Source organism: Maylandia zebra, linkage group LG13 (assembly GCF_041146795.1).
Source record: "Maylandia zebra isolate NMK-2024a linkage group LG13, Mzebra_GT3a, whole genome shotgun sequence".
Lineage (NCBI taxonomy): Eukaryota > Metazoa > Chordata > Actinopteri > Cichliformes > Cichlidae > Maylandia > Maylandia zebra.
This window is the reverse complement of record NC_135179.1, coordinates 18,708,576-18,721,588: the sequence shown is the minus strand read 5'-3', so window position 1 is coordinate 18,721,588 and position 13,013 is coordinate 18,708,576. Positions and strand designations below refer to the sequence as shown.

The window sequence follows — 13,013 nt, the reverse complement described above, 5'->3', positions numbered from 1 at the left end:
AAAGTTAAAAGGTTCTTGTGCCAACATCATGCTCTATATGACAAAAAATGGATGACTAATTCTACCGCATAACTGCTCTCACAATATAATACAAAAGTAAAAATATTGTGTTTGAGATGAATAATTAATAATAAATTGCTTCAGGGTTGAATACAATACAGCTCTTGTAGTGTGAAACAGGAATTACCCTATAAAAATGGGAAACTGCAGAGGAGACAAATGGGAAGAGGCCAGCGATGGAGGGGAGTTAAATATCAAGACTTGTGAGCACATGGACAGAAGCTAATGGCTTGCAGTGATAAAGAGGCTGAAAATGAGGATGTTAAAAGGGAGTATGAAAGTACAGGTGGAGCAGGGGAAAACTGCTGGAAGAAGGAAAGCAAATAAAAGAAGGGCAATGGGAAGGTAACTGGGTAGCAGAGAAGGCGAATTGGAGAGATAATGGGGGATAGGCAGGAAAAAAAAAACAGGGGAGGAGCAAACATCAAACAGCTTCACCTCAAGTGTACCTGTCACAGAGCTGTCATTGTTAAGGGCACTCCAGCTGTGCTCTGCACTCCCCCTGATCCCAGGCCTGTCAGATATGCCATGTTGGATCAGAAGGGAGTTTTTCTCTGCCCTACACCTGATCCCAGATCTGTCAAACCTCTGCCGTCCTCTGATCACAGTGCCTCATATCGCATGTGCTGAGGGACTGTACCAGTGTCACACTCGCGATGATAATCGCTGACTTGATTCCCAGATGTGTCGAAGCATTCCGTCCCATCAGGTAATTGATTATGATTGACCAGATGTATGAAGTCTGACCTTAAACATGTCTTATTAGCTAAATGGTCCAAACGCTCGCGCCAGTAATTTTATGGTAAACCATAATGATTCTGGAGTTATGCTTTCTCTGTCACCGACTTTCACCATCACTCACTCTGTCTTCCTCTCGCTGAATGTCTACTCCCACTTGGCTCTCTCGCCAACATTTTTCCACACAAGCTGAGCGATAGATAGGAACGCGATCAAATATTCATGGTTTGAAACTTGGATTAGTAATGCTGTGTAAATGAGGCCATTTAAAAGTCTGTTTTATTCATTTTATCTGGGTTAGACTTGCGTACACACATCTTGTACGCACACACCAAACACGCTGTACTGCCAGCGCAAGCGCCTGCTCTTCACCACACTGTTGACAGTGCCATAGCTATTTGAACAGGTATCTAGAGACAGTATGACGGGTTGTGTGCTCTGTATGCAAATTAAAAAGTTGAAGCTTTTTAGAAGTGGAGAGGTGGGGGGTTGTAAAGCTGAATGTGCAGAATGGCATCAGTTCTTCCCAGAGAACGCAGACTCAGGAGGAATATTTGCGAAGAGATCAATGGATGTTATTGGGAGACCTTCAATTGCCACTCCAGCTCATTCAAGCGCTTTCTCTCCCCTACATCTACTTCGGCACTGCTTTGATATATAACCTAGTTTCTTACCCACTGATTCTAAAAGCTATGTAAGTCTTTTTCTTTTATTTGTTTTTCTCATCCCTAGGAATGCGTGTTCATTTGCAATTCAGCTTATAAAACAAAGGCTTGATGACTTGAGCAGCCGCATAAGAGTTTGAGCCTCAATTAGGAGCATGAGGGGCTTTATATCACCACAGAAAGATCTCCAGCAATTACATCCATTACATCTTGTTATCCTGAAACCAACAAATTCACCTGTGCTCACACACCTGTAGCAGCTCCACATTCCTCTCTTTTATGCATATCCTTCCCTCTGATTGTCTCTTCAGGACACCAGGAGTCTTCAAGCCCGCAGCCTTGCAGCACTGGTGGAGGCTCTTGTCCTGCCATGTGTACCTGCAGTAACAACATCGTGGACTGTAGAGGAAAAGGTCTGACTGCCATCCCAGCAAACCTGCCTGAGAGCATGGCTGAAATGTGAGCGCACTACTTCTTTCTTTATCAAACATGTGACAAAAAAAAGCTTTTACAAAAGAAAAAAAAGTCTTCAAATAAAAACCATCTGTGTCTGAAAAATAATAAGTGCAAAATCTGATACCGCCTGAAAACTTTAGAAATATACATTTTTCATGACTGCTGCACTGCAGCTATCACAAATGTCCATAATTCTTTACAGAGTGTTTTCATGGACGAGTGACTGACATGGAAAAGATTCATTATAAACTCCTCAAAAATTCTTAACATTCTTAATTTAATTCTCTTTGCATCAGTCAACGTTTTCTTTAATTGTAGGGGTTTCACAAGGCCGGGGGAGATATGAGCATGCTTGTTTTATGTACGCATGCTGTTCTGGGTTAGTTTTTTCAGCATGAATCACCTGGCAGGGCATTCATCATTTTGCTGTGCACTGAGAACGACACATACAGTCTTACGGTCGACTGTAGATTGAAACTGCATGCTCTTATCAGCTCAGATGGCTGTGAACCACATGCGAGTGCTTTACTAACATCCCTCCCTCAGTTTATCAGCCCTCCAACATCTGTCTGAGTATTAACTGTTTACGGCCCAGGATACTGTAATTCCTAGGAATGCATGGCTAAACTTTTCAAACGAGTCTTTTTTAGTTCTCTTTATCGGGCTTTCATGCCACTCCCAGAAATCTGCATGAAATGGCACTGCAACTTTGTGATTTATGCATGGTGAGAAAAAAAGGAGGATGAAGGGAGGAAGCCAGCGGTCGCATTGCATGTTCTTCCAAGGAGCATGTGTGTCGTTAGGAGGACACAGCAAGTTTCTAGGTCTCCTCCTCCCCATGGGGTCTGTTTATAAATACCCAGCTACCATGGAAGTCACAGATCCCATGTTCCCCAACAACCCTGACCCATTTCTAGTGCAGTGGCGTTCTGAATTTCCTAATTTGGACATGCTGGTCCACACTTCTTGTTCTTCTCTAATTAAATGACCACCCAAGAAATACAGAGACATTTCTAAAAGCTAGGCTTCAGGCATCTTGCATTTTTACTTTTGGGATATAATTAATTCAGCCTGATCTTTAGTCCTGGTCTACAAACTGTAAAACGTGGAAAAATTGAGATGCAGTTTTGCAATGTTTTATGGTTTGTAGACCTCCTCAGCATGCCCTCCAGTTGTAATGTTCCACAAGTGGGATATCATACACACTAATATGATCTATGAGACTAATAACCAGTGAGCTGCACTAATGGGTGACCAGGGAAGCTTCTGAAGGATAGCTCTATCATGCACGTTTTATAGAGAGTGGAGTCTATCTGGATAGCAGATGGGTTAGGCCATGTTAAAACCTTCCCTGCCCTTCACATCTAATTGGTGCTTTACTGTGTTCTGCTAATAAACTCTACTATGCTCTGACTCATCTTTTACAAGACCACAAAGGTAAATCACTCTGTTATATTATGCCTATTCTGTCCTGCCCACCAGGGCCTTACCTTACAGGTTTAATTCCCACAATTTTCTTTCCTGTACCCGTGTCTCCTCCTCTCTTCATTTTTTTTATCACTACATTTCACTCTGTCCTCCCTCCCTGTCTCCCCCCATTGCCGGATTTCAAGGAAACAAATCAACGCCGAATAACTAAAAAAGAGGGGGTTGAGGCGCTGGTCCGTTCTGTAACTTGGTGCAGCAGGTTTGATCTGTGCTTGAAGTTCATTATAAAATCAGTTGCAATTACAGCAAGGGCGGCTGCTAGATATCAAGGCTAGCCTAATACCTTGTTAATGAGGCCCTCTGTAACTCACGAACACACACGCATGCTGCTCTCATTATGTACAAATCGGAGGATTGCGAACCTCTCTGCCCCGTTTTACCCTAATGAATGCCAGTGTTGTGTTTATGGCTGCCGAGGATGTGAGCTGGTTTCTGGTCCTCTGTCTTGTGAAACCAGGCCCAGTTAGCCTGAACGCTACCACAACAGATTATTATGCGCCATAGTCCCCGTCTGCAATGAGTGAATGCTGCCATAAAATTCTCCCCCCTGCCTTTCATCCACACCGCTATGGCTCTGCCATCTACTTCTTACTCACGCACTCACTGGGTGAATACCCAAAGGCATAATGTGTTTCCCCTTAATGAAAACCATGCCCAGGCCCTAATGAAAAGGATGAAGAACATTGATTAGACTGATACAAACAAGAGAACACACACACACTCAGACACACATACAAATGTTGAGCCTGATAAATTGGATGCAAACCATTGATCGTCGGTCCACTGGCAACTCTGAGAGATTCTATCTTATTTTTTTCCTGTCTGCCAATTGGACGGAGTAGCTCCTGTGTTGATTGCAGGGATTAAGTCGCTTCCACATATTGATCTGGAAGGAGTGACAATGTGAGAGCTTAAAAGTTGTCAGGCAGGCAGTGTGTGTATATCCTTGTCTGGCTCAGAGAAACACACCGGGATACCACAGCATGTAGGCATGCTTATACACAGCAGATGTATACATACACATACAAACATCATGTAGAGTGCCAGACTGGTTTGGACCAGTCAGACAGACTGGTTGATGAGAGAAGGCGCTAAAGCCACTTGGCCCACCACTCTGCCGCATGGTGAGGGCAGAGGAACCACAGTGCTGTCACTCCTCTCTAAATCCACAGACTCGCTGGGATATTCAGACAAAAACAGACAGAGAGAGCATGTCCACCACAGGAATCTGTGGTCTGGAATCACTGCTATCCTGAGAATGTCAGTTGGATTTCTATATCTCTCCTTAAAGGCCACTCCTTTTGAAGGGGAAAGATTCTTGATTACCAAAAAAATAAAAAATAAAAAAAAATGTGGAAACCCCAAACTGTTAACTGTTGTGGCTAATGTCCCAACAAAACATTTACCCCCCATGGATAGAAATAAACATAGTCATGCAGAAGGCCTAAGAGGCATGTAGTAAATCTGAAATGCCTCTAACGGAGTAATTAAATCCTGTGGAAATGGTTGCACGCCAAGAAGTCACATACTTAAGAAGGTGATGGTTAAATCTATCAACAGCCATCCTTTGGCCAAAGAGTTTTGCAGATTTTAAAATATTTCTCATTTCCCTGCGGTGACAAATAGCATCTTAATGATTTTTAGATTCTGCCGTAACCGCCCGCCCACTGCAGGCCCATGCCTCATGGTCTGCAGCCAGTCCCTCTGCTGGGAGGCAGAATGGTAGACCAACCAGACAGGCTTGCAGCTGGCTCCCTCTGGGCCCTGCTAAGCCTTGGTAAGGACAGTTTTAAAAGCTGTGAACTGACCTGCAGATAAACAGCCCTCTGCCAGTTACACAAGGGAATTGGTCTGGGTCCCAAGTAGCAGTTTGAAACGCACATATGCATACCCGCTCTAATGGGATGTCTATTTCCCTGGGCACATCTGAGACTGATTAGAGTCGGTTACTGCTCTGTACTACATGCCCAAGTGTATGTTTGTCTGTGTATTAATTTCATTCTTTGACAGTTGTTTTATGGTAAGATTTTGTTTCCCGAGCGCTTTCCTTGTCAACTTTACTTCAGCAGCTCTTAGGCTCAGAGGAAAAAGTAAACTCAAAGAAGCAATATTTCACCCTGCTGCAAAGGTTTCAGTAGACACTTTGCAGACACCCTGAGGATAACAGCGAATTTAACAAGAACAAGTGAGATCATTATTGATCTCAGGATCTCATATGAGAACATAAGTGCTGGAAACTGTAAATGCTATCTCACAAAGAAATATGACTTTTAGTTTAAAAAAAAAAAGGCCTTAACACTCTCACACAAACCAAGACCGAGCATTTTCCCCTCCAGTCCTATTCCTCAGCACTTTAGCATTCACACTGTTTATTGGTTCTGATGATGTTATGACTCCAACATGCCTGGACCTATTACAGCTGGGGAATAGATCTCCACTAATATAATCAGGCCAATCACTAAGGGTCAGAGGTGATTACTCAACTCTGTTAACATGGAGAACTCTATTGTTTGTTTAAATAACACTATATCTTCTTCTCCTCTCCTCTCCACTTCTCTCCTCTCAGACGTCTGGAGCAGAATGGGATTAAGTCTGTTCCACCCGGAGCCTTCTCTCCCTACAAGAAACTGCGTAGGATGTAAGTACATCAGTACACTCACCCTCAGGGCTAAATAATACAGATGAGAACGAGAAGTTTAGGGCTGGAAAAAGAAGCGACAATTGGCGGTCTTCTCATTCCACATCCAGGGAGCATGAAGTATTTATTTTGTCTGTGCCTTAAGAACAAATTCTTGTTCTCAGACTAGTGGTGGCATGGAAAGCAAGCACTCACATCCTACATGAGCGTAATAACAGCTCTCATTTTTCAGTGCTATATACTGGTATTCCCCTGGTTAGTGTTGTGTCCAGTCTGAGTGTGTGTGTTGTGTGCCTGCGTGGGCAAACTGCAAACCACCGGCTGGGACGATGATGATGAGGGGACAGAGAGTGTGTTGGAATGAGGGCTGAGGCTTCGTTCTCTGAACAGTGACAGGCGGGCAGTTAAACACGGAGTGGTTTTTCACCCGTTGAGCCAGCTGTCCGGCCAACTAGCCAGCACACAACCAGGCAGCCAAACCCATACCTCCAACACCACCAGATCTGACTGACATAGCAGCGGGGAGATGGAGGAAACCGGAGGTCAGGGAGTTTTTCTGTCCTTCTTAAAGGAATTCTCACGGTTTTATCATCCAGCCCCGGGGACAGTTTGAAGTTCAGATGAGGTGAACAGAGAGCAGTAGACAGAGCAAAGCAGCTGCTGTCTTAATGTAGCTCCAAGGTAATCCCCAAAATATTTTATATTTTATACTAAAATTAATTAGTTTTTTTGTTTGAGGCTATACTATATATATTGGAAAAAATGTCAGCAATGACAAACCAGACTATCCGGTGTGTCCAATGTCTATGTTAAACTTGAATAAATCCCTTAAACTAAAAAGGCATTGCATTAACAGTAAGATTAGCAACAAGAAAAGTCATTATGTTTAACTGAATATTGTTACAACCATTTAAAGATATACATAGAAATTAAAGCAGGGGTTTTTGTTGAATTACAAATGCAACAAGTGCATAAAAACTTGAACCTTGTACAGAAATGCAACAAATGAAGCAACTTACATCCTATTCAAGCAACTAATCACTGAAGATTTAATGACAGAGTCATTCTCAAACAAATCAAATGCAGTTCAAAGCGATTCACAAGCACAAGAGACCCTACTCTAAGCTCAGACTTACAGGAAATTAATGGTACTTATATAGTGCTTTTCTACTCATGCACTTTGTACAACATAGCTCATTCAAACAAGCGAATGCGGTATGCATCTCTATAACTATACATTTGTACTCCACTGGACACAGCTTGATCTTCAGTATCTTGCCCAAGGATGCTAAAGATGGGAGAGTGGAGCACCCAACCACCAACCTTGCAATTAGCTGATGACCTGCTCTACCTCCTGAGTTACAGCCATCCCTATTTGTGGCATATTTATCTGATTTTTCTAGAGGTGCCAAACCCAATCTGAACGCCTCAAAAACAGAGACAAAATGTATCTAAATCAGTGGTCTTGATCTGTTCTTCTTAACATACATGACCTGCTACTGCTGCTCATTCTGCTTTTAGCAACAACAATGCATGGTCACGTATCTTTGTTGACCCTAGAGGCTCTATTGATTCAGCTGGCTATATAGTCGTAATGGCTAGGCCAGTCCTATGTCCTACACCCTGAGCACACAGTATGCAGACAGCATCTATACATTATGATGAATGTCTCTTCAGATTCATCATATAATCTTAACCGGGCTTTCTGAAAAATGACTCACTCAGAGAGGTTCAATATTTAATTAAGAGGCAAAATCAGCTGAGTAAAAGTTTTTTAAAGGCTATTGTGCACTTGTCTGAGCGTTTGCTATTCGTGGTTTGTGCACCGCTTGTGCTGACCCTGCATGTCCTTTTCTTCCAGTAAATGTCAACCCCACACATTCTCTCTCACCTTGTCCCAGTTTGAATGACCTACACATGAACCATCCCTTTAGACAGGGATGCAGTAAGCGGCCTCACTCACCGCCACATGCGTAAACACGCTAGTGTCTGAGTTTACAGACACACACCAGTGCACATGTTGGCTCCTTTGCTGCGTTTTCATTTCCAGGAAACCTCAGTCCTTTGCAAAAAGACAAATGGCCACTTATTTAACTGTTACCCCCAAATGAGAAAATATCCCTCTTCTTCACCACATGATGATTTCCCTTCAAAGGTATCCAGTCGACTCGAGTTCAGTCCACATACTCCATTAACTCTGTCTCTCCATCTGTCTTTCTCCCTTTCTGTCCCACTGTTCCTCGTTTACTGTTGCATTTATTCACACAGACATGCACGCACATAAACACATAGACACACGGGCTTAGTGGTTATCCTGTGGGGAGAGGCCTGTGGATCCTATTAGCAACAGCTATGTTCAGAGGCAGTCTACCGTATTTCACTTTGGATTTTGGCCCTGCATCACATTTTTTTAATTTTTCTTTCTCTCACACACACACACACATGCACATGCACACATAGCAACGCAGCAGAAGAATGGTTGTTTGCCACTAATAATTAAAGTAAATGTTTTGATTGGCTCCAAGGCTCCCTTGAAGAGACGCACCATTAAATATGGGAGAAAGCTGGAAGTCATCCTCATCCAGCTCGCAGTACGTTTGCTTATATTTGATGCCAGCGAGAAGCAGGGGCCATGCATCCGCCCCACCTTCAAAGGAGTCAGGCTTTTCATAAAAAGAGGAAACTGGCCTTTTTCCCAAATTCTCAAATTCCTTGACTAATTTTAATGTGTTCTTCTCCAACACAGAGATCTGAGCAACAACCAGATCTCAGAGATAGCTCCTGATGCCTTCCAGGGGCTGCGGTCCCTCAACTCCTTGTAAGTAGCCCCGAGCTGAGCTTGTGCATGAGGAGCCAGTGGGCTGTCATATTCTGACTAAAGCGAGTCTGTGTTGTGATTTTGCAGAGTGCTGTATGGAAATAAGATCACCGACCTGCCTAAGGGGGTGTTTGACGGCCTTTATGCATTACAACTTCTGTAAGTGGATTACAAAGACATACACACACACAGACACACACACACACAAGACACTCTGCGGGCATATATTCAATACCAGGCACCCTGTACTCCTACTCAGTAAAGAAGTCATAACCTTCAAATAAACTTTGTTCCTATGCATAGTTTTCTAGATGGAATGTATAATGAATGAATACATAAAAAAATTCTGACAAGTTGCTTTTTCCTTCTTCCCTCCCTCCTTTTTTTCTACTTTTCTTTTCTTCCCCCTTCTCTCAGGTTGCTGAATGCCAATAAGATTCACTGCGTTCGTGCCAACGCCTTCCAGGACCTGCAGAATCTCTCGCTGCTATCGCTCTATGACAACAAGATCCAAACCCTCGCCAAGGGCACCTTCACTTCACTACGAGCAATACAGACCCTGTGAGTGAAACACACACACACTGAAACACACACACGCTGCTGTACACGCTCTGACATATGCTGATCCGTTACCATAAAACATGAGCCAACACAGGAGTTGTTTACTTGCAAGTCTGTGTAATAACACAGGAATGGAATCACGAGGTAGAGAGGTGAGTAAATCTATCATCGTCACAAACACCCAGACACACACACACACACACACACACACACACACACACACACACACACACACACACACACACACACACACACACACACACACACACACAGCTTCTCCAGCTAGATAGAGATCAAAAGCAGCACATCTACCACACCCAGTCTTTCCACCACTGTTACGGAGACAACACCAATTCATTGAAATTAATGTCTCCTTTTTTCTGTCCTAAGCAACAAGGCAACACAAACACTGCTATCAATACAGACAGCAGACGGGCATCTAAAATATACAGCATAAGGTTTTCTCATTGTCATAGAAACACCTGTTGAGGTTGATAGTGGTGATGATGATGGTGCTATGGCTTGTCTCACCACACATACACACAAACTTAAAACAGCACTGTATTAAAGTGTCTCAAGCTTGTTTTTACACTTGCATTGAAAATACAGGATGGAAGTGCATAATGAGCGTTTCTACCAGTCTCTGGCATCCCCAGACTGGCTACGTAAGCTGGATGCTGCTCGAAGTTAACAACAAAATCAGCTATAGATTGTTTTTCCCGCTACAAAACACTACTCAGAGAGCGCTATTTAGTTCTATTATATGTCTTCCAAAGTGAACAAATGACACAGAAACGGTCTGGTTGGATAATAAATATGTTTTTCAAGTCTTAATCTTAAATTATTGCTCAGGTATGTGTTTCTGTGGTTCCAGGTGAGAGTCTGTGCCCACACATGAACATCAGTTTTCATGTATTTATTCCCTTTCTTCTTCTGTCTTTTCCTCTCAACTTTTTTCCAGTCACCTGGCCCAGAACCCATTTATTTGCGACTGTAATCTGAAGTGGCTGGCCGACTACCTGCGCACCAACCCGATCGAGACGAGCGGCGCCCGCTGTGCCAGCCCACGGCGGCTCGCAAACAAACGCATCGGGCAAATAAAGAGCAAGAAGTTCCGCTGCTCTGGTAGGCCGGTGGCTCCGTGTCACTCTGCTGAAATTCATCCCTGCTGGTCTTCTCTATTTCTCAGACAGGCTTTGTTGTTTTTATGCCACTTGTCTCACGCTGCTCCTCGCTGACCTTCTGTCTTTCTCTCTGCTGGGAGTGACTTTTATCCCTCCATGATAGCGCATTCAATGAGCGATCAGTCCCGGCAGAAGGTTTTACTTTGCCTATCATTTGCTGTGCTGCTGCTACTCAATCAATATCTGCCCAGATGAACTTGGGGCCAAGGAGAGAGGGATTGTTTGCTTTTTCTCCACTTTCCCTGCATAATACCACATCGTGAGTCTGGTTTCACATTCAAACCGCAGTGAGCTGAGATCACCAGTCCAGGCTGGTGTTAGGGCTTAGAGTTTCTGCCTGTGCCCACCATTCCCCTGCCCTTTGCCAGTCATAGGCTCCCATCCCTACCAGCCGCTGTCTCCTCTTGCTCTCTTCATTGCTCACTACCCACCGGGCTCATGTTTCCTTCATGGCCCCTTATTCTCTCTAGCCAGACTCCATCATTCCCACTCCCTCCACTGTGTGCCCACCATTGTGTGTACACACTTTGCTACGCTGTCTGGCATTCTGACCTGCTGAGGTTTCACACTTCTTTATAGACTCATTTGTTTGACTCGATCTGGTAGAGAAGGGAGTCCATGTGTTTTTTCTCTTTGTTTTTACTTTCTTTTTTTTTTTCCTTTTTGACTTTTTCCTTCTTTCTCACCGTCTCCTTCTTTCCCCTCATGTCACCCTTCCTTAGCAACAGCCAAATATTTACCACCTTTTTACATTGTTACTAGTGTCTCCATATTGCCACACAGAGATAGTCCTAGGCTTCTCTGTTTAATTGTCATATACCTTAAATCATGTGTCGTCATATATAAACTTTATATATGACTGATATGAAGCATAGCAGTGCCAAAGCTATGCAGACCAGACTGGTCTCACTGACATCCGTCCCTCTTTCTTTTCTCCATCACAGCCAAAGAGCAGTACGTCATCCCAGGTGAGTGGCTTGTAAACCTTCACCCCTATCATTGTCGTTCTCTTTTCTCTAATTTTCCACCTGCAGCCATCTATCAGGCATCACTTTTCCATTGCTTACTATTCATTTAAACAAAGTTCTCCACAAATTAAAGGAAAAAAAATTCAGTTTATTACAGCCCAGGCATTACTTTTGTATATTTGCAATCATTTCTAAAAATGCTATAATTGAGTCAGAAAGAACAGCAAGCATTCAGATGATCATGCTAGATATGAACATGCAGGTTAGCCAAACTCATGTGGAAGTCTTGTAGGAATCAGTGATTTGCCAATTAAAATTATGTAATTAACAGAAAACAATGCCAAATGTTTGGTGTGGGAAATGTCAATTTTTATGAAAAATCTGAATTTGATTTAGCAACATGCTCTGAAATATCAAAATAAGTCAGCACTTATAACTGTGTTGCATCACCTCTTTTGAAAATAGGCAGTAAGCATTTGGCAGTTGGAGATGGCAATCGCTGTCGGTTTAAAAGCAAAACGTTTCCCTCCTCTTTCCCGATCTACTATTTCTGCAGGTTATGGCCTCCTTTGTCATTATTCATAAAGCACATAATGTTTTACTGGTTGATAGATTTGGATAGCAGGGCAGGCAGTGTTGTGCGAAATTTGCTTTGGCATTGTCTTGCTGAAATAAGCAAGGCCTTTCCTTAAGAAGATATTGTCTGGACAACAGTTTTCCCTTCGCTGTTTCAAAAATAACAACCAAAAAAATAAACCTTGGCAATTTTAAAGTGACAAGTAAAATATGCCGTTTGTTGAGATACTTAAGATAAAAGTGCACACGAGAATACCTAATAGCGCCCAAGAGTTACTGCCCCTATGTGTGAATTTTAATGTGATATATATGTGTGAGAGCATCTGTTTCTTCTCAACTTTGTTTCCCTAACAGTCTCAGCAGATAGTCCAAAGGAAATGTGTCTTTGCTTTGGCATTAGCACAGACAGTCAGTCACAGAGAGGGACAGAAAAGGAGGCAGAGGGAGCGAGACAGAGGGGGAAAGAAAGTGTGTCCTTTCTATCAGTAAAAGCTAAAGAAAATAAAGCCCACCAGAGGACTGAGATTCCTATCGGCGGATGTTTCCGGACCTCTTAACAAGAGCACTTCCAAGAAAATAACCGGGAGGAGCAGTGATGTGTGTCAAAGTCTGCGTGTGTGTATGTGCGTGTGCCTTAGTGGGGTTGCATATGCTTGGGTGATTCATTGTCTACGCTTGTATATCTGTGTGTACGTGTGTGGAAATTAATGTGTCTTTGTGTGCTAAGTTGAGATAAAGCTTGCACTGGCTTAGAGAACAAATGGGAGTCCTATATAAGCAGAAAGAAGATCAAAGCGGAACGTGATTAATAAGAATTTAACCCTCTCCTGACTGATAACAATTAAAGCTTCCACAATGGAA

The 13,013-nt window shown here is 43.0% G+C and overlaps 1 protein-coding gene across 4 annotated transcripts in view; it reads left to right on the top strand.

Moving 5' to 3' along the window:
- Window positions 1-13,013, top strand: part of slit1a (slit homolog 1a (Drosophila)) — an 86,768-nt gene that overhangs the window by 52,425 nt on the left and 21,330 nt on the right. For 2 of the 4 annotated variants that reach the window (XM_004555825.4, XM_004555827.4), the window contains exons 9-15: window positions 1,775-1,922; window positions 5,974-6,045; window positions 8,792-8,863; window positions 8,951-9,022; window positions 9,281-9,424; window positions 10,386-10,549; window positions 11,553-11,576. In XM_004555825.4, coding sequence (XP_004555882.1) covers window positions 1,775-1,922; window positions 5,974-6,045; window positions 8,792-8,863; window positions 8,951-9,022; window positions 9,281-9,424; window positions 10,386-10,549; window positions 11,553-11,576 — 696 coding nt within the window. The remainder of the gene's footprint in view (window positions 1-1,774; window positions 1,923-5,973; window positions 6,046-8,791; window positions 8,864-8,950; window positions 9,023-9,280; window positions 9,425-10,385; window positions 10,550-11,552; window positions 11,577-13,013) is intronic. The other 2 variants (XM_004555826.4, XM_004555828.4) reach the window with 1 other exon arrangement.